An 18,585-nucleotide genomic window follows, 5' to 3' on the forward strand; every position below is an offset into this window, starting at 1 on the left:
TCCTCGCAGCACCTCCCGGCCTGGGGTCAGCCCGCGATCCTTCAGGCTGGCCCTTCTCGGGTGGGAGCAAAAAGCAAAGGTGAAATCAAACTTCTACGAAGTTCACTCGTTTTGTGCCTGTTTTGTATGATTTACCGGCTGCTGAGATGCCCCCAGGCAGCCCAGCTGGAGTGCCGGCAGCGCACGCAGCACAACGCGTCGCGTTTCCACCGACGAGCGTTTTCTGGTGAGAAAGGTGCTGGGCGGCCGGAGGTCCTCGTGCTGGTGCTGGCTGCAGCCACACAGGCGTGCTCAGAGCTGAGCAGTGTTATCTGCCTCAGCCAACGCTCTTCTTCCTCTGGGCAGGCTAACAGCATCTGTCATGAAAGCGAAGCTAGTTTGGAAAGGCAATTATGCAAAGGCAAATGTGGTTTTAAGACAACGTGGAGCATTGTGAGCAGCAGCCCTGGCAGCTCACCTGCTCACAGCGATGCTTCTCCCCACAATTTGACAGTGTGAGCTGCTCGGTGCCCTGCCTGCGTGTGCCATCCCCGCACCGTGCCCTGTGCCCAGCCACGCCGCGTTCAGCCCGGGAATGTTCGCCAGGGTCTTGCCGGGCAGGGAATGAAATGTTGCTCCTTGCAGCGCCAAGCCCCTGGTCCTCTCAAAGCAGCGCTGTTAGTTTCTTGATAGATCTATTTCTGCAGCACACCAGACATCACGTTTTCAGGAATCTCATGTTTCTCGGCGCGGGTTAAAACAGCAGATAAAAGGAACGATTTGGAAAGTCCTTTCTCCTTTTCTTGTGCACTCTTCGGTGAGTCAGATGGAGGCATTACCAGCTGTCAGAGGTGTTTTAAGGCCTGGCCTTCTCCAGATAAAAGCAAAGTCCAGGCAGAGGCTTTGGCTTTCAGCGAAGATTTCTTTTCCTGAGCCGTTCCCCCAGCATGTTCCTGCGTCCGTGCCCCGTGTTGCGCGCCCTTGCAGAGCTGGCCCATGGGGACGAGGAGAAGGAACGGGCAGCCCAGTGCTGAGCGTGCTTTTATTTTAGCTCCTCCGAGGAAGTTTTGGCGAGTTGAAAAGGGCAAAAATCAGCCCTGTTTCATAAGGTGATTTTTTTTTCAGTACCTGTAGTAATTTGCTGAACCAGAAAGGTCTTGGCACGGCTGAGAATAATTGCTGCACGTAGGGCATGGCTCCTGGCGGCCGCTCCATGACAGATGTGTGCAGCTGGTGGGGAGAGCAGGATTCAGGGATTCGTGTTAATTGCCTGCAAAGGTCAGATCTGGTGGGGGGCTGGGGTTTCCAGGCTGGGACCCCCAGACAACAGCCTTGAAAGGGTGAACAAGCGCAGCACATGGGGAAGGCTGGGTGCTGGGTAGAGCTGCCGCAAGCCTCCTTAGCCAGCGCTCTTGATGCTCTTTTTAATACATATATTAAAAGGGTGATAATAAGCAAATCTGTCAGTTATGCAAATGAGTGGCAATTGCATCTTGAAGAGCATCCCACAGTTTAATTACATCATAATTGCAATGTAACACTTTAATTACCATATGCATTACAAAATCATGAGCACTGTTTTTAATCTCTTCACTAATATTTCAAATCAAACAGATTGCACGGGGCCCGCGCTGCAATCCTGCGAACAGCGGCACGGGCTCCATCCCCGTGCAGCGGCAGAAGCCGCACGGCGCCCTGGTGGTGGCCGGGAGGCTGCTGCCAGCAGGGCAGAGCTCTTTGCAGGTGGCTGGGTGTGTGCAGAGCCAGGCTGCATCCTCCTCGGCTGCTGTCCCCAGCTAAGGGAACCCGCTGGGGTCTGCAGGAGGCAGCGCTGGGGCTGCGTACACCGGTGCTGTCCTCCAGCCTGGGAGCCCAGCACGGCACCAGCTGCACTGGAGGAGCAAGGACAGATCCATGCCGGGCTCTGTGGTGGTAGGCAAGGCAGCAAATATGTGGTCACTCTTTAGAAAGCCAGAATATTTTAAAAATGCTGCAGGATATTCGCCGGAGCCATTTGGCTGGGCTCGCCCTGGAGCCACACGGGTCCCCCCCCGCCCAGGGATGGCCGGGTGAGGTGGCTGCTCAGGGAAAGGGTTGGGGGTTGAAAATGGACATTTTGGAAGAGGCGGTTTGATGAAATGCTGCCCTTGATCTTTGCTTCCCCTCGCAGCTCAGGAAAATGAATTTTGCATTCTCCTTCTCACCCCCGAGAGGGAAACAATAATGCTTTCTGGAACACAGCTTTAGCTGGAGATTTGTGAATTTGATTTAAACCAGATTATTTCATAAATATTCCAAGTCTGCATGTTTCACTTTTCCTCCCATCCAGCTCCTTTCTTTTCCCCATAAAGGGGCATCTAGTAAGTGACTTAAGAAAAATAACTGGCGGGCTTAAACAACGGACTGAAATTCATGCCTGGAGACGCCAGAGAGGACTGCTCGTACTCAGTGATGTGTGCGATCGAGTGGCAGATGGATGGAGAGGAGCAGACAGGAGAGGTGAAACCACTGCTGTCATTGTGGCCATGCCCTGGCTCCCTCCAGCCCCAGCTTTCACCAGGCTGGGCAGCTCAGGGCTCCCCGTGCCCGGCCAAAATCCTGCTCCTTGGTACCACTGGCCCCATGCTGCCTGCAGGCAGCTGCAGCAGGGTCTGCAAAAGGACGGCACCGACCCCTTGTCCCCTTCCTCTGCAGAGGGGCTGTGATCCGGGCAGGTTCTGCAGCACCGACCCCGCTCCATTCCCTGGCACACGGAACAGGGCTAAAGCCACCGCCGAGCCCTTCACATCGCCACTGCTTTTACTACAGATCTCTGGTGTGCTTTGCCGTGAGCTGGCAGTGATTTAAAATCATCCTGTGCTAATCCATATAAATTCTTTTAATCGCGGATTTAATCTCTTAAGCACGCAGTAATTAAATTACACGCCAGCCGGAGCCACACCAACATAACGCGTGAGGTTCGCGGCCCCAGGGGCAGTGGGGAGAGCTTCGGGACGGAGCCCTGTGACATCTGCGTGCCTGCTCCTGAGGCTTCAACCACCATTTCCTTGTTATTGTTCCCCTGTTTGCTTTTCCCACTGCCTTGAGCTGCAGGGAGGGGTTGTGCTCCCAGACAGCCAACGGAGGGCTGGGCACCTGGCTCCAGCAGCATCGCCCTGGGCAGGAGCAGGGGCTGGCCAAGCTCCAGCGGGCTCCTTCCTCTGCAGGACACGGTGGAGGCACAGCTCTCACTTTCCATGTTCACAGACTCTGAAGGAAGAGGAGATGCAGGGGAGGAGAAGAAAAAGCCCCAGCACCAGCTAACGGCTGGGGCAGGACCTGGAGCACAGCCCCATGTCCTGTGCTACTCTCAGAAAACTGGAGCCAGAGAGCTGCCGAGCTCCTGGGCAACTTGTGATCGTCTGTTCTTCTCCTTTGCTCCGCTGCAGCCGTCCTCTTTCACCCAGCTGGACAGAGCCGTGCGTTTTAATGGGCTGGCATTAACAGAGGGAAGCGCTGTGACACGAGCAGCACATTAAGAGATTAAACTTTGTGGTGGGAAGGGGGAAGCAGAGATGAACTGCTGGGTGGAGAGATGACTGGCTTCGGGATTGTGACAATTACCGTACTTAATATTTTTTAACATTAAGAGCCAAATAGGGGCATATATTTAATTCATTAAAACAGTATGAAGTAGCTCCCTCCATCCCAATGCAGTTAATCGGTGCTCTATAGAGAAGTATCAGGGAATAAGTGTCTCCTAATGAAAGGGTCCCTGTAAGGTCAGCCTGCCGCTTGTTAGCTAATCGGAGACTTATTTGTTTTGCAAATTGCTCTCCCATTTTGAACCGCTGTGCAGTAATTTCCATGGCGGGGAAGCAGGAGAGAGTTCACGGGGCTGTTCTTGAAGCCCTCAATCTGTCACTGGGAGGAGGATAAAAATAGCCTGGAAAAGAAAAGGAGCAGGCTGCTGGGGCCGTGCCAGGCGTCCAGCCCTGTGCTGCGCAGCTGGGGACGTCGGGTGGCGGCGGTGGCACCGTCCTGCACGTGCCCAGGTGCCCTGCTCCTGCCATCCCATTTCTACGATGAAAACCACATTAACTGCAGTTTTGTGGATGGAGGAAACCACAATGCTGAGAGCAGCAGGCTCTGATGGAGGCCACCACACGGGGAGGCCAGCGCACGCCTGGGGACAGCTCAGAGCTCGCAGTGGGTCGGAGTCATGCCATGTCTGGCATCATCTGTCCTATCCGTGTGTGTAAGGATGCAGTTATTTCACCCACATGCACGTGGGGATGAGCCAGATGTCACAGTGTCCCTTCACATCACCATCCCGAGCCGTCCCCTGGTGAATATAGCACCGCGCTCACTCCCCTCTCCTCGGACGTGGGTGTTGCTTTTGGGAAAGAGGGAAGAAACCCCACGTTTTCAAGCAAAAATACAGAGTGATGTGTAAATTGGGCTGTCATCCTTCCCTCAGCAGTCTGTCAGCTCCGGTTCAGCAGCCCACCCCTCTCCAGGCTGTGTGCGGTGGGGACCCAGCGGCTGCCACTGCTGCCCCTGCTCACGTCTCCAGAAATAAGGAGCAAGAGTGTGGCGCCCGAGCTCCCTGCACGTGTGTGGGCGATTGACACCATGCGAGGGCCAGGCCTCCTGCATGGTGGTGACAGACCCCAGCACAGCTCTTTGGCTGCAAACTTCTGGCAGTGTTTCCCCTCTGGTTTCAAAGCAGGGTGACTGGGAGCACTGGGAGCTGCCCCTGGCTGCGCTGCTCTTTCCACTTGGCAGTTGCTTGCACGCAGCAGCACGGCAGTTAGGTGGCAGAAATGACCTTTATTTCCCAATATCGTAGATAAAAAATAGCCTTTGCTTTAATTTCCCCCTAAAGTAATGTAGAGTAAGGGAACCTTCCAATGAGGCAGATCTTTTTTTTTTTTTTTTTTTTTTCCTCGTATGTCATGGAAATGGAAGAATTTCAACAACTGTATTTGTGTGCAGGAGAGATGGAAGCAGGTTAAGTGTCCAAGGCTGCACTGGTCACAGCGAGACGGGGCAGCGAGCCACCCTGCTCTCCACGGGCCTGTTTCCCTTCAGCATCTCCCCCGGAGGCTGAACCCCAGCACACCACAAGCTGGATGTCCACAGGCTCTAAAATCCTGCAATGAAAGAGGCAAGTGAGAGGATGGAGCGCACGGTCCCTGGTGCCGGGGCGAGATCGGCACCAGCTCCTCAAACACAGCACATCCATCAGCAGGAGAGCAGAGCCTTGCTCAGGGGTCAGCACTGAGAAGTTCCCAGGCGGTGAAGCCAGCAATGAACTTTTACTGAGTTTCTGTTCCTCTGCAGGAACCTTTGGGCTGCTCCTAGGTTTGACTTCTGGGAAGAGCTCCTGGATCCTTCCAGATAATGAGGCTGATTTCCTGCAGCTGTATCGAACCAGCACGGCAAACATGCTAGGAAGGAGCCTGGGAATAACAATGCCTCTCCCAGCCAATTAATAACTCATGGCCTCCTGCTCGCATCCCTGGCCAACATAACCGTGGCTGGGCTGCCTGCCATGCAGGAGGCCAGCGGCCGGATCCTGCACCCGCCAACGCGGTGGGGATTGGCGAAGAGCAGGCGGCAGGGCTGGAGGCTGCGCTCGCCTGGTTCTTCCTCCTCCCCGAAATTAGCAGTGGTCATGTTGGGTTTGTGCAGTGATGGGATTTGGTTAATTCCTGCAGGTTTGTGAGGACTGGAGACGGCCAAGCCTGAGACGGAGCCTTCTGGTCGCAGACGGGAGCTGTGAGCACCACCAGGTGAGGTTGCTGCTCCTGGGTCGCTCCCAGGCTTTCCTGGGTCCCAGGGTTGCTCTGCTCGCTTGGCTTCAGCGGTACAGACAGACGGCAGGCGGCAGCCCCAAGGGACATCGTGCCATCGTAACCCATGGGTTCTCGCTTCTCTCACAAGGACTAGAGTTTGGGGAAAAGTTGCCCAAGGACTAAAGAGACTCAGGCTCCCTCATGAGAACACGGGGGGATTTTTAAACCCCAACGACCAACATTTCCTACCAGAACCCCTCTTCCTAGAGCACAAACTCCGATGCCAACACAGACACAACACCTCCGCTGCCTGCAGCCATCTGAGGGGATCTGTGATTTCCAATCAAGCGTGAGCCAAGGCTGACCTTCCTCGGCGTGCAAGAGCTGCCTCAGCTCCACACCTGCACGTACAATTTCAGGCTCCCCGAGCCTGAAAGCCGCCGCGGCGGGGTCGTGCCCCGCAGCTGCCCCGGCCCTCAGCACGGCCGCTTCCCCGCCATGCCCGCCCGACGCCGGGGCTGCCGGCATCAAGGGCAGACGGAGGAAACGCTTCGCCTTGATCCAGAGGGATAAGAATAGCGAGCGGCAGGCGGTGGCCGGTGGGGTGCAGATGAAAGGCGGCCGGCTCGCATTCTTCCCACGGCCGGGGCGATCTGCCCCCGCTTTCTTCCAGCCGTAATTGCCTGCCACGCCGCAGATGAGTGTCGCACTCCACCAAAGCCCAGGGCACGGCGAGGCCAGGACTCCGGGCTCTCCGTCAATGAGCGGGGAGGCGGGGAGGATGCTTTGATCCCACTCTTCTTCCTCTGCGGCACTGAGGAGTTGCGAGGCTGTGAGGAACGCGGCGCTTGGGCTCCGGCTTTTTGGGGACCGGCTGCTGCTCTGCCGTTTTGGGAGGGCTCTGGGCGGCGTGGTGCTGGGCGGTAGTGCTCAGCCAGCCACTCTCGCAGAAGACACTGCCCCAAATCACAAAGCCAACATCTCCGAGCACGTTGCAGCCCCCAGCCATGGGGACAGTGGGCGCTCGCGTGGCTCTTTGTGATGACAGTCACCGATAACATTGCGAGGGCTGAGCTACTCCGTGTCCAGGCGGTAATTAGATCAGTAATTAGGGATGGCTCAGAGCCGATGGCTCTGTATCTGCTTTGAACCCTTCTCCAGGCTGCTGGGCACCAGGAGGCAGGGCAGCAGGGCCGGTGGTGCAGACGGTGCTGGATGTTCTGGCTCTGGTGGTGCAAGTCCTCCAGGAGCTGGGGCACGGCACAGCCATCGCTGCTCACGCCTGCAGATGATCATGGTGGCATTTCTTGTGTTAAACCCAGCTTTTTAGAGGATTCTCGAAAGGGTGGAGTGGCTTTTGTTGGCTTCTCCTCGCAGACGTCCTGGATTATTGGGGCCCTCCGAGGCGTTGTGGTGCCCTAGCACCAAGATTTCCAAAGCCAGCAGCCGCGGCAAGGCGCCATGGCCTCTGACTTCCCTGTGGTTTTTCAGGTGCTTTTCTGTCTTTGCTTTCATTAATTTGCCACACACACACAGCATAAGGAGGCTCGAAGCTCCATCTCCAGCCGCGGCAATCCAATACTTCCCCAGCAGAACCTCCCTGGAGAGCGTGCTCTGACGGTCAGCAAATTGTGAAGAAATTCACTGCATCCTTCAGAGCAAGAAATTATCCTGGAGTGGAAGTTATGGCTCTGGCAGCCTTACACTTACAGAAAAAATCCGAAATATAAAGGGTGGTTAAGACTGGAGATTTAACAGGTGCACTAAAAACCTGTGAGCAGGAAACACCTCAATCTGGGAGAACTTCAGCCGTGCCTTTTCCCTTTACGTGAAGGTGACCTGGCAGCGCTGTCTGAAGGAGATGAAAGGCAAAACCTACAGCCACGGGGTTTGGAAGAGCCAACAAGTGCCAGAAAAGGCACCGTGCCTGGCAGGCACTGGATGGCCCCATGCTGGGAGCAAGGAGAAGAGGCCTGAAATATCGGGCAGAGGGTGGGAGCAGGCAGGGGAGGAGGGGCGGATGCTCGAGTCTTCTCCAAAGGACATTTCCCGGGGCGAAAATGCGTAAATGTTCCCCAGAAATGTCAGGCTGGGGAATGAGCTCTACAGGTCGGAGCCCAGCCTGGCTGGGCTGTGTGCTGGGCAGCATGGCAGAGGGATAAGCTGCCCCTTCTGAAACACCCAGGGCTCTGCACAGCCGCCCTGCTGCCTGCACCCCATTACCGAGCAGCTCTTGTCATCGGGGGAAGCAGAAAATCGCCCGCCCCAATGCCCCCGCCTGCCTCACGGGACAGCCGCTGCCCATCGAGGATGCAGAAGGACGCAGGAAATAGTGGGGAAGCCTCCTCGTCTCTTGTTTTCTCCTGTTTTTAGGAAATGCCAATATGGAATGGGAATTTTGAGGGGGTCTCAGAGGCAAAAGGTCAGCTTGGACAAATTTCTCAGCCCGAACTAAAAATGGAAAGGGGCAAACCAGTTTGCTCGCTGATTTGCCAGGCAAAGCCACTCCAGCTTCAGATGGTGGCTAATTAAAGTGCTGACATTTTAAGACACAACGATGCAAAATCTCTTGCTACAAGCCAAGTCTGGGCCCTTTTCAGAGTTCAGTTCATGAATTTTCTGCCCAGAGGGCCCGGGAGTGGCATGAGCAAGCCAAGCAGGCTGAGAGGGATTTTTTGTCTGATATTTTTCTTAGGGTGTGAGCAAGCTTTTAGCCTTTGGAAGAATGCTGCAATGCTCCCCGGCACCTCTCACCTGTGCAAGCAGAGCAAGGTGAAGCCTGGCCATCCTGCTTTGAAGCAGCTGCTTTTCCAGAAGGCTGGGGGGGCTTTTGGGGGATCTGAAGGCAGCGGGGGGCTGCGAGCGGTGCCGTGCCATCTGCCTGCTGACACCGCGGAGGGGAGACGCGGGCTGCGAGCACGGGGCTGGCTGGAAGAGAGCGAGCTGCAATCAAGAGACATATTGTGGCTGTTTGACTTCCTGCGCGATGCATAATTTAGGAGACAAAATGCAAAAGTCAGCTTGGCTCAGCAGGGATTCGGGAGTTGATTTGGGGGAGTGTAGGAGAGGAGACGCCGTCCCCGTGATTGCTCGGTGCGGGAGGAGGCTGACAGGTGATGGGGAGCAGTTGGAAGAGGAACGATCCTGGCTGATCCTGGTGGTTGCAGATGGGCTCCAGCTCCGACTGGTGATGTTGGCTCATGGGGCACTGCTGCCAGCAGCTTTTTGGTGCTGGGACGTTAAGCATTTCCCCAGGCTGTTCCCAGGAGGGGCCCCTCCTGCGGCGGCCTCCGGGATGCTGCAGCGAGATGAATAAATGGTGCTGTGCTCGATAAACAGCCAGGCGAGGGGGGGAGGGAGGCGTAGGGGGGCACCTGGAGCTTGGCAGGCTGCTGTGGAGGAGGGATTGATTGGGGCAGGGGGGTCAACAGCCGGAATGAAACAGCGGGTTGGCTGCAAGCGCTGCCCCATGGCAAAATGTGGCACTGGGATGCAGAGCACTGGGATGCCCTGGTGGGGGCATTTCAAAGCAAATCATCCCACGAGTAGCCCTCTGGGGCCAGAGGGATGGCATATGGCAGCAGGGATCTGCTCTCCTGGGGTTACCAGTGCCCTGAGACCCTGCATTGGATGCGCCCCTGCTCCCCTGTGTACCCATTATCTGCTGGTGGCTGGGGATGCACCTGCCCCAGCTGCAGTAGAAAAGCTTTCCTCTCCACGTGATGGAGCTGCAGCTTCTGGGGTCAGCAGGGCAGGGACGGGCCAGCAGCAGCTTTCGACTTTGAACTTGCTTTAAAGCCCTGCTCCTCCTCGCCATTGCTCCTGCAGGGCAGCTGGGTTTACGTGAACCAAGCGGAGCCCGAGAGCAGCTATTTCCAAAAGGCCTCCTCCAAACCCAGCACCAGCTCTTCACCTTCCTGCTCCCCCCGCACAGCCCTGCAGCAGAAATCTGGGAGGTGAAAGGAGACTCCCAGGGCAAGCCAGGCCTGACTTTGGGCTACGGTGCTCCTGGAGCAGAGATGTCGGGGTAAAATTCCCCCAGGATAGGCAGCTGCAGAGCTCCTGCTGCAGAGCTCCTGCTGCAGGCAGGGGCAGCTGAGCTCCAGGGAGCCGTGAGCGGCCGTGCAAGGTCCAGCCTGCAGCTCCTCGGAAAATAAATAACGCCACGCAAAGCACTGCATGAGCTCAGCTCGGAGGCCACACGCCGCGAGCTCCCGCAGCGCTGCCTCGCTGCCGCGCTCCCCCCGGGCAGCCACGCAAGGTTGGAGCGAGGGCTGAAGGTGAGCTCGCATCCTCACCCAGGCACAGACATTTTCTGCTCTGTCATCCTGAGTTTTCTGCTCTGCTTTGCCAGATTGTTCCAGGGGAAGCCGGGGAAGGTGCGGGCGCTCCACGGCGCGTTCTTCCAATGCCATCTAGTGTCTGGCAGCAGCCCCGGCCGGCTGCATTGTGGCACCAGCCTTTATTTATTGCAGAAGGATCTTTGAGGGCCAACAGGCTGCTCCGGCTGGTTATTAAAAGCAGTACCTGCAGCGTGGATAACTAACTGGTCGGTGCACAGGTTAGGCTTGATTATTTTTGCTATCGCTTCCGTTTTGCAATAAAAGCTCACCCCAGCAGGATGGATGGCGAGGATGCGATGGTGTGCCTGGGGTGATTAAAGTCTTCCAGCCTTCCACCGCTTGTCTTGTAGCCCCAACATCACCTGGGGCTTAATCACTCAGAAAAGTGCTGTCATGTCTTATTGTCACCATATTGGGAGCACGACCTCTTTCCCATTTAGCTGCCATTTCAAAATAATACGACTTGCCAGGGGACAGGCATGACTCAGGAGGCTGGTAATAGGATATAAAGACTTTGACCTGCGGGTTGGCCATTTGGATGCTGCCAAGGTCAGCAGCAAGGGCAAAGATGTTGCTCGCACGACGATTATTTTGCCAAATGACCCAATACAGAAATAACCCGGCCCCTTTGCGACAACCAGCAGGGTCTGAAGGCTGGGTTGTTCCCGTTTTGAAAGCACCCCTGGATGCCTACCCTTCTCTACCTGGGTATTAGGATCCGATAACTGCCTGTGGCCCTGAGCTTTGCTTGCCGTTATTGCAGGGACCTGTCTAGACAGACTGGGAGCTCGTAGTTCTGCCCTGGCAGGGGCGATGTGCCGCAGCAGCATCCCCCTCTGTGCCCCTGAGTTGCTTCCAGAACACAGCAAGCTTCCACAGGACAGCATTCCTGAGCACCCTGCTGGCTTCGCGCCCTTCTCTCCATCAGCTGCAATGATTTAGGGCAGCACTGACCTCGCTTCCATCCTCGGCCACCAGTGATCATGCGAATTTATCTCCTCGGTAGCAAACCATCTCATCCAGCCCGTTTGATTCCGTGATTAATTAAGCTCTCACTAGAGATGAGGTTGCTCCCTCCAGCCACGCTTATAAATATTAGCAGACAAAGGGGTCCTGGCTGTGTGAGATGGCCGCTACCAGGCCGTGCTGTGGAGAGATTGCCAGGGCAGAACTGCAGCAGAAATGGGGCTGCTGGGAACCCTCTGCTTACCGAACCTCAGCACTTTCGTGCTGCAGCCCCCTCCTCATTAGTACACTACCCTCACCCCGCTGCTGCTCCAGCCAGGTCTTTAATTGCTGTCGGCCTCATTAGCAGTGACACCTTCTCACCGTCTTCCCCTTAATCATGGGCTGCCTCCTTCCCCAGCCCCGGGAGCGCTGCGTGGAGCGTGTTGGGTGAGAACCTCCCCAGGGCCCTCTGGGACCTGTTAAAACGGGGCTGAAGCCCTATTGCCACTCCTGTAGGATTCCCACTGAGCCCTAGGCTGTGGGGCTGTGGCCATGCGGGCTTTTTCCATGAGCACCAAGCGATGGGGGTCAGCCCCATGGCTTGTGCCCTGAGCCCCCAGCAGCTGCAGGGCCTCCTGCTGCAGCTTGCATTGAATGGGTGAGCCTGCAGTGATGGCAACCCCAGGAAGCCCTGGGCTTTTTGCAAGGCTCCTAAGGTGTATTCAGTGCTCAGAGGTGGTGCCCATGGGAGCCCCATGGTAGGTGAAAGCCTCCTGTGGGGCAGCGACGGGAGCAGCAGCAGCAGGGCTGGCCTAAGCACCGAGCGCCTCGCCGCTCGCTTCGGCTGCAACAGCTCTGGATGCTCACCGGCTTTCCCAGGGGTTTAGGCAACATTCAGCCAGCTCCGCGTGTTTGCCTTTCACTAATCTGTTTGTTTTTTTTTAATTGTCTGCAAACAAGGTGCCGTCTTCTTTGCATAACAAACGTGTCGGGTGAAACCAGCAGTGGGTGGCCGCGCTGTGCGCCCGGCAGCCCTGCGTGCAGGCTGGCGTGGGGCCGTGCCCCTTTCTGCTCTCGGCACCCGGGTTTCCTTGGGAAGCCCCCGTTTTTCCATCACTGCTCCCCACCTGCCTCTCCCCACCGTGCTGACTGATGGCCGCCAGGGTCCAGAGAGCACCACGAGCTCGGAGCCTGATGCTGCTTACACTCCGTAATTTCACCCCGAGCCTGTTTTGCTGTATTTATCCAGCATTAATAATGGGAGTCTGCCCTACTAAAAAGCATCTGCGTGCAACAGCACTGAAAGCAGAAGCGATTCCTGCTGAGTTGGTGTGTAAAAGCCTTTGCAATCATCTCGTGCTGCAGACCTGAAGGACAGTTTAAATACAAGGCTCTTTAATCAGATGAAAACAACCTTTCCCCACTGGTATTCTGCCTGCTTTTTCATGCTGTGGGAACCCTCTGGTCAATACCAGGCCAGCTGCCCATGTGCTGAGGGGTTTCCCTGGTGCTCCACCGCATCCCTTCCCTGCTGCCCCTTTCCTGCACGATCAGCACAGCACCAGGGAGGGGGCAGCGGCTCTGTGCCAGCCCCCAGCCTGCCCAGGAGCAGCTGCTGGCTGTGGGTATTTGGGCTGTACCCCCCCCAAACTTCCCTAGCTTGGCTTCTTAAAAAGCAAAAAGTAAAAAAAAAAAAATAAAAAATAAAATTTTTCAGACAAAAATAACAGCCATCACAGGTGGTTTCAGATGGGTGAAAGTGAAGCAGGGCCCTCAGGACACACCTTTGCTGGGTGCCCTGTGGAGTCCGTGGGGTTGGGGAGCCCAGCAGCTGGTCCTGGGGAAGGGCTGCCAGAATGGGGGGGGCCTTGCCCAACGAGAGGAGCCAGGCAGCTTGCTCTTCACAGCACCAGCACCAAATGCATTTCCTTCCTTGAATATTATTTCTAATCCAGGTAAATAGCTCCCAAAACTGTGCTGGCAGCACTGATGCTGCTTGCTTAGGGGGAAAGGAGCTCTGGTGGCCTCACCTATGGCAGGCAGAGGACAACGCCGTGCCTCGGTGTGTGCAGCAGGAAGATGGGCAGAACCGCTCACCCACTGCCTTGCAGAGTTTCCTCCGCCGTGTGATTCATGTCAGGAGCTTGTTGGGTGACTCCGGGATGAATGACGCTATATAAATGCAAAGCGTTATTAATATTTCATGCGGTAGTGAAAGTGCACAACTGGGGCTCATTCCTGCAAGACGAAGTGCTGCCGTCGGCGCACCTCCCCGGCCCCGAGCTGCTTTCCTCCAGCAGAGGGTGCAGCCTGGGGCAGCTCCCTGCCCCTGGAAAACAAATCTGCAGCAAACTGAAGCGGGAGAGGCAGCTGTGGGGTGCCACCATCCCTTACGGGCATCCGTCCGTCCTGTTCGGGAGACAACACAAACGCCCCGTCCCTGCCCTGCTTCCTCAGGAGGACATCCACTCGATGTGACTGCCCAAAAGAGAGGGTTTTAACCCAGAAAGCAGCAAGCCATGAGAGCCTCTTTCGATATCTGCAAGCCTGGGGCAGGGGGCTCCCTGCCGGGTGCTGTGGGACGAGGGGGCTGCCCTGGGATCCTGCTCCCAGGGGGGCTGGGAGCCCCCTTCCCATCACAGCCGCTGCACCGGCGGGTTAAAAATAAATAAAATTAGAAAAAAAGGGCTTGTTTGATTTCAAACTGCAGAACTCTTCCCTGGAGCCATCGGCAAACAGTGGTAATTTACTTTACAGCTGTTTAGATTTGTTTCTCTCCATTTTTTTTAAAACCCAGCGGAATTGCAAATGAAACGTGTATTTGCTCCTCAGATGACTCGGGCTCTACGTGAGCTCTCGCACCCCACGCAGCAGCACCCGCTCCCCAGCCCCTCACCCACCTGATCCCTGCGCCCGTGGTGCCCCGGGGGGGGGCCAGGCCTCAGAAAGAGGCTTCTGTGGGAGGGGGTCCCCATCCCGGGAGGGTCCTGGGCTCTGGGGTGGGGGGGGCAACGGGAAGGGGACTTGCACCAGCTTGCAGCACAGGTATGGGGAGCCTGGAAAAGGTGGTTAATTAATTCGCGGCAAAATAATCAGCTGCCTCCTACTCAACAGAAGGCAAGGAGGGAAAAATGCTCTTATTAAAGCATTGGCACGGTGCAAAGTCTGAGTAAAAGGGGATTACGCAGGGTGGGGTTTGGCTCCCAGGGCTTTGGCCACGTCAGCCTCCTGGGGGTACAAGAGAGAGAAGATGGGGAGGGGGCAGCAACACCCAGGCTGCCACCGTGCTGGGGGACCCTGGTGTCCCCAGGGCAGCCAGGGACAGGCAGCCCCGAGCCCCTGCCCTTCCCCACGGTGGTGCAGCCGGTGCTGCCCGGGGGCAGGATTGGGCCCCATGCAGGGGGGCAGGATTGGGCCCCACGCAGCGGGGCAGTGCTGGGCGTGATGGGGCATGCAGGGATCTGCCTCGAAGCCTGTGCCTTCCCCCGGGAATCTCCTCCTCGCTCCCAGGAGCCCCAGGATGACTCACGCGGCACCTCGGCACCGGGCGATGCGCTCCTGCCGCGGGCGAGCACCGACCGAGCGGCGGCCTGGCCTCTGCTGGGACGTCCCCAGGTAAGGGACAGCCCCGGGGGCTGGGGAATGTCCCCCTGAAACAGCACCCAGCCCTGGCAGGCAGGGGGGGGGGGCCTCCCACCGTGGGAGCACACAGCTGAGCTCGACCTGCCGCAGGGCGACCGGCACTCCTCGGGCTGCTGCTGCGAGCTTGCACGGGAAAGGTGAAAGCTGGATTTTGTGTCCCCAGTCCTGAGTCCAAGCCTCCCTGGCTCCGTCCGACCCCACGGATTGAGGCAGCGAGAAGGGAGCTCCAGGTACGCGCATGGGATCGTGTTGGGGGGGGGGTCCCCAACTTACGGGCCAGCCCCACAGGTGGGTTTGGGCAGCACGGGCTGCGCAGAGCAGCAGGATCTGTATGGCGCTGCCAGCGAGGGTGAATCCTGTTATTTTATTGATAGAGAAGTTGTTTAAGGAGAGTTGGTGCCAAACAGCCCCAGGAGTCCTGCTTGGCCATAGACCCGCTCCATGTGCAGCGGGTTTATCAGGGTCAAACAAGCCGCTCGGGGTCCTGGGGCTGCTATGGGCTGAGATTAACCTGACCTGATGAAATCTGGTTATAGTGGGCACCCAGCCCCAGAGCACCACCTCTGCAGTGTTGGTGCTGAGCTGGTGCTGGGCACCTGCTGTGCTGTGGGGCGGGGGGAGCGGAGGAGCTGTCAGATTCCAGCGATGGGAGAGGACGACGTGGCGGCGGTGGAGCTGCCGGTTGAGTCAACGCCCTGGCCTGCTCCTGTTTGTTGTGCCAAGCCCGGCAACGTAAGAAAAAGAAATAACAAATAGCTGGGCAGCCAGGCGAGAGATGGGGAGGATGGCACGGGACGGGGGGAGGCTGAGCTGGGCATGGACCACGGTGGGCTGTGGCTGAAGGACTTCGCTGGGTCCCTGAGTCCCCGCAGATGGGGACGGAGCCCTGCAGGGGGACACCTCGGCCTTAGGTCAGTGCTGGGCACGTTTTGGTGACTTGGGGCACGTTTTGTTGCCTTGGGGGACGCAGCTGCTCGGATGGGGACATCCTGCTGGTTTTAGGGACAGTCGCTGTCACCGTGTCTCCTCGCTTCCTAGGTTAGCTAACAGGACCAGGGGACCATGAACTGGGGGGTATTCGAGGGGCTCCTCAGCGGGGTCAACAAGTACTCCACGGCCTTCGGCCGCATCTGGCTCTCCCTCGTCTTCATCTTCCGCCTGCTGGTCTACGTGGTGGCGGCTGAGCGCGTCTGGAGCGACGACCACAAAGACTTTGACTGCAACACGCGGCAGCCGGGCTGCACCAACGTCTGCTTCGACCACTTCTTCCCCGTCTCGCACATCCGCCTGTGGGCCCTGCAGCTCATCCTGGTGACCTGTCCCTCCCTGCTGGTCATCATGCACGTGGCCTACCGCGAGGCCAAGGAGCAGAGGCGCCACGCCACCGCGGGGAGCGACTACCGCTGCCTCTACCCCAACCCCGGCAAGAAGCGGGGTGGGCTGTGGTGGACCTACCTGCTCAGCCTCATCTTCAAGGCTGGCGTGGACATAATCTTCCTCTACATCTTCTACCGCTTGTACAGGAACTACACCCTGCCCTCCGTGGTGAAGTGCGAGCTGCCCCCGTGCCCCAACATCGTGGACTGCTTCATCTCCCGGCCCACCGAGAAGAACATCTTCACCATCTTCATGGTGGTCACCACCTGCATCTGCATCGCACTCAGCCTGGTCGAGGCCACCTACCTGATCGGCAAGCGGTGCTGCGAGTGCCTCCAGGCCCGCAGCGGGGAGAGCTGCCAGCACAGCCGGGACTGCACGCTCTCCTGCGCCGAGCCTGAGGACACAGGGGGGCAGGGTTTCCCCCCGGGGGACTGCAAGCCCCCCACAACCTCTATCTCCACAACCTCCATCCCCACAGCCTCCATCTCCACGGCCTCCATCCCCACAGCCTCCATCCCCACAGCCTCCATCCCCACAGCCTCCATCCCCACGGCCTCCGTCCCCACAGCCTCTGTCCACACGGCCTCCGTCCCCGTGCCCGAGCAGGAGCAGGTTCCTCCCTAGGGCTGCCCGTAGCCACCTGCCTGCCCCAGCCCCTGCTCCTCCAGGTAGGACCCTTCAAAGTCCTGGTCGTGGGAGTGCCGGGGGGGGCTGCACCGTCGAGGTGGGGTCAGCCTCTCCCCTCCTTGGAGCAAGGCACTTTGTGTTATTCTGATGAATTTAGGATAAACAGAGGTGCTGCAGGACGTGTGGGTGCTCTCTGAGAGCCAGCAGGTGCTGCAAGGTGAGGGACGAGCAGCTCCATGGCAGCTGGGAGCCAGCACCGAGCGCTGAGTGCGAGCCTGTCCCAGCTGGGGCTGGCTTAGCTGATCCTGAGTATATCCCTGCAGTGAATAAAACTTTCTGTCTCTACGATGTGACAGACAAATTAGTGGTTTTCCTGCTTTTTGGGCACAAAACTTCATGGGAGCTCTTGTGCCGAGAGGGGTGCAAGGACCATGTCACACACCCCCCCCCCCCCCCCCCCCCAAAACACATTGTCCCCACCGCCAGCAAAGGGCTCGTGCTTGTGTCCAGGACCCAGATGCGGGCCACAGCACTGAGCAAGGTGGACAGCTTCTTTACCCCCCTGTAACCACAGGCTCTATAAAAATTTAATAAATTCTTGATGACCAACTGGGACAAGAGCGTGTGCTTGGCAAGGAAGCGCAGGGGCAAGGAGCTGGGCGGGCAGAGCCCACTGTGGGCTGCAGGCTCTTCCTGCAAAGCCAGAGAAAAACACACGAGCGAAACAGGCAAATAAAGGAGAGGAAAAACACCCCAGCCATTGATTAAACAATAACATTAAATGGCAGAATATGATCTCGTTTATTGCTGTAATATGTCGCGTTCTGCCGTGACTCAGGCTGCTCTGCAATTTCTAAGGCCATCAACAGTAACTGAAGATTAGCTGGAATGAATAATTAACAATAATTTCATGGCGAATGCACTCGTAAGTAACATTAACACTGAACAAGCAGCTCGATCTGTTACTGGTTTCGCTGTATTTAGAGGGTGCAATTATTATTTTTTTCCATGTGCACAGAAAGCCCCAGTGCTCGCTGCGTCTGCTGCCGAGAAAAGGCACGGGGGGGATGCCGGCACCCGGCCCTTCAGAGCAGGTCTTTGCTTGGCAGCCCCTCATGGCAGCTCCTGCAGTTTGCAGCACCTCTGAGCCCCTGAACCTGGTCTCGTGTGAGCCCCTGAAACTGATCTCACCTGAGCCCCTGCCTCTGCAAAGCGGTGTGCGGAGGTGGAGGGACCCCCATGGCCAGAAGCCACAGGGGGCTACCAGGCAGGAGCCAGCCTGACCAAACACCAGGGTGGGGAAGCATGGCGGGGGGGCTCTGCCACCAGCCTGGGACCCCCTGAGCACCCAGCAGCGCCTTGCACCAACACCGGTGAGTTTGGAGACCCTTGGGGTAATGAATACGGTGAATACAGGCTGGTTTCTTCCACCTCTTTTAAAGGAAGGTGTGTTGATCTCTGGCTTCCCTCTGTCCTCTCTCCTTGCTGGATCATCCACCGGAAAATTTTCCTTGCCGAGACGTTCAGCGTCAGCGGACTGAAGTTGTTCTTTGTGTGAGCCCTCGCCTCTCGTTTGAAGAGCTGGGGCTGGGCTGTTTGTTTTCACGCAGGGCTGACTGCTGCTGATCGAGGCCGTCGTCCAACAGCAAAACCCAGAGGTGTTCCCCAGCTGGAAGCGATAATCGCTGCAGGAATGGGACGCATCCAGCTCAGCCCAGCTCCAAACACCCCTGCCCCACTTCCACACATCACAGACGAGACCTGACCGTCCGGGTGCCACTTGCTGGGCCGTGTTATCTTGCGCCGAGCAAGCATTGCGGCAGCTCTGCAAAGCTCCGGGTGCCTTGCGCCACCCAGAATTAGGCTCAGCAGTGGCTGGCATCAGC

The 18,585-nt window shown here is 57.4% G+C and overlaps 1 protein-coding gene across 2 annotated transcripts in view; it reads left to right on the top strand.

The window, feature by feature from the left end:
• LOC118255661 (gap junction beta-5 protein-like) overlaps positions 1 to 17,306 on the top strand; it is an 89,019-nt gene extending 71,713 nt beyond the window's left edge. The window contains exons 7-8 of one of the 2 annotated variants that reach the window (XM_050715222.1): positions 5,682 to 5,756; positions 15,731 to 17,306. In XM_050715222.1, the coding sequence (XP_050571179.1) occupies positions 15,755 to 16,696 (942 nt within the window). In that variant the 5' untranslated portion in view covers positions 5,682 to 5,756; positions 15,731 to 15,754 and the 3' untranslated portion in view covers positions 16,697 to 17,306. The remainder of the gene's footprint in view (positions 1 to 5,681; positions 5,757 to 15,730) is intronic. The other variant, XM_035562009.2, reaches the window with a different exon arrangement.
• Positions 17,307 to 18,585: the final 1,279 nt, after the last annotated feature.

Source organism: Cygnus atratus, chromosome 23 (genome assembly GCF_013377495.2).
Source record: "Cygnus atratus isolate AKBS03 ecotype Queensland, Australia chromosome 23, CAtr_DNAZoo_HiC_assembly, whole genome shotgun sequence".
NCBI lineage: Eukaryota > Metazoa > Chordata > Aves > Anseriformes > Anatidae > Cygnus > Cygnus atratus.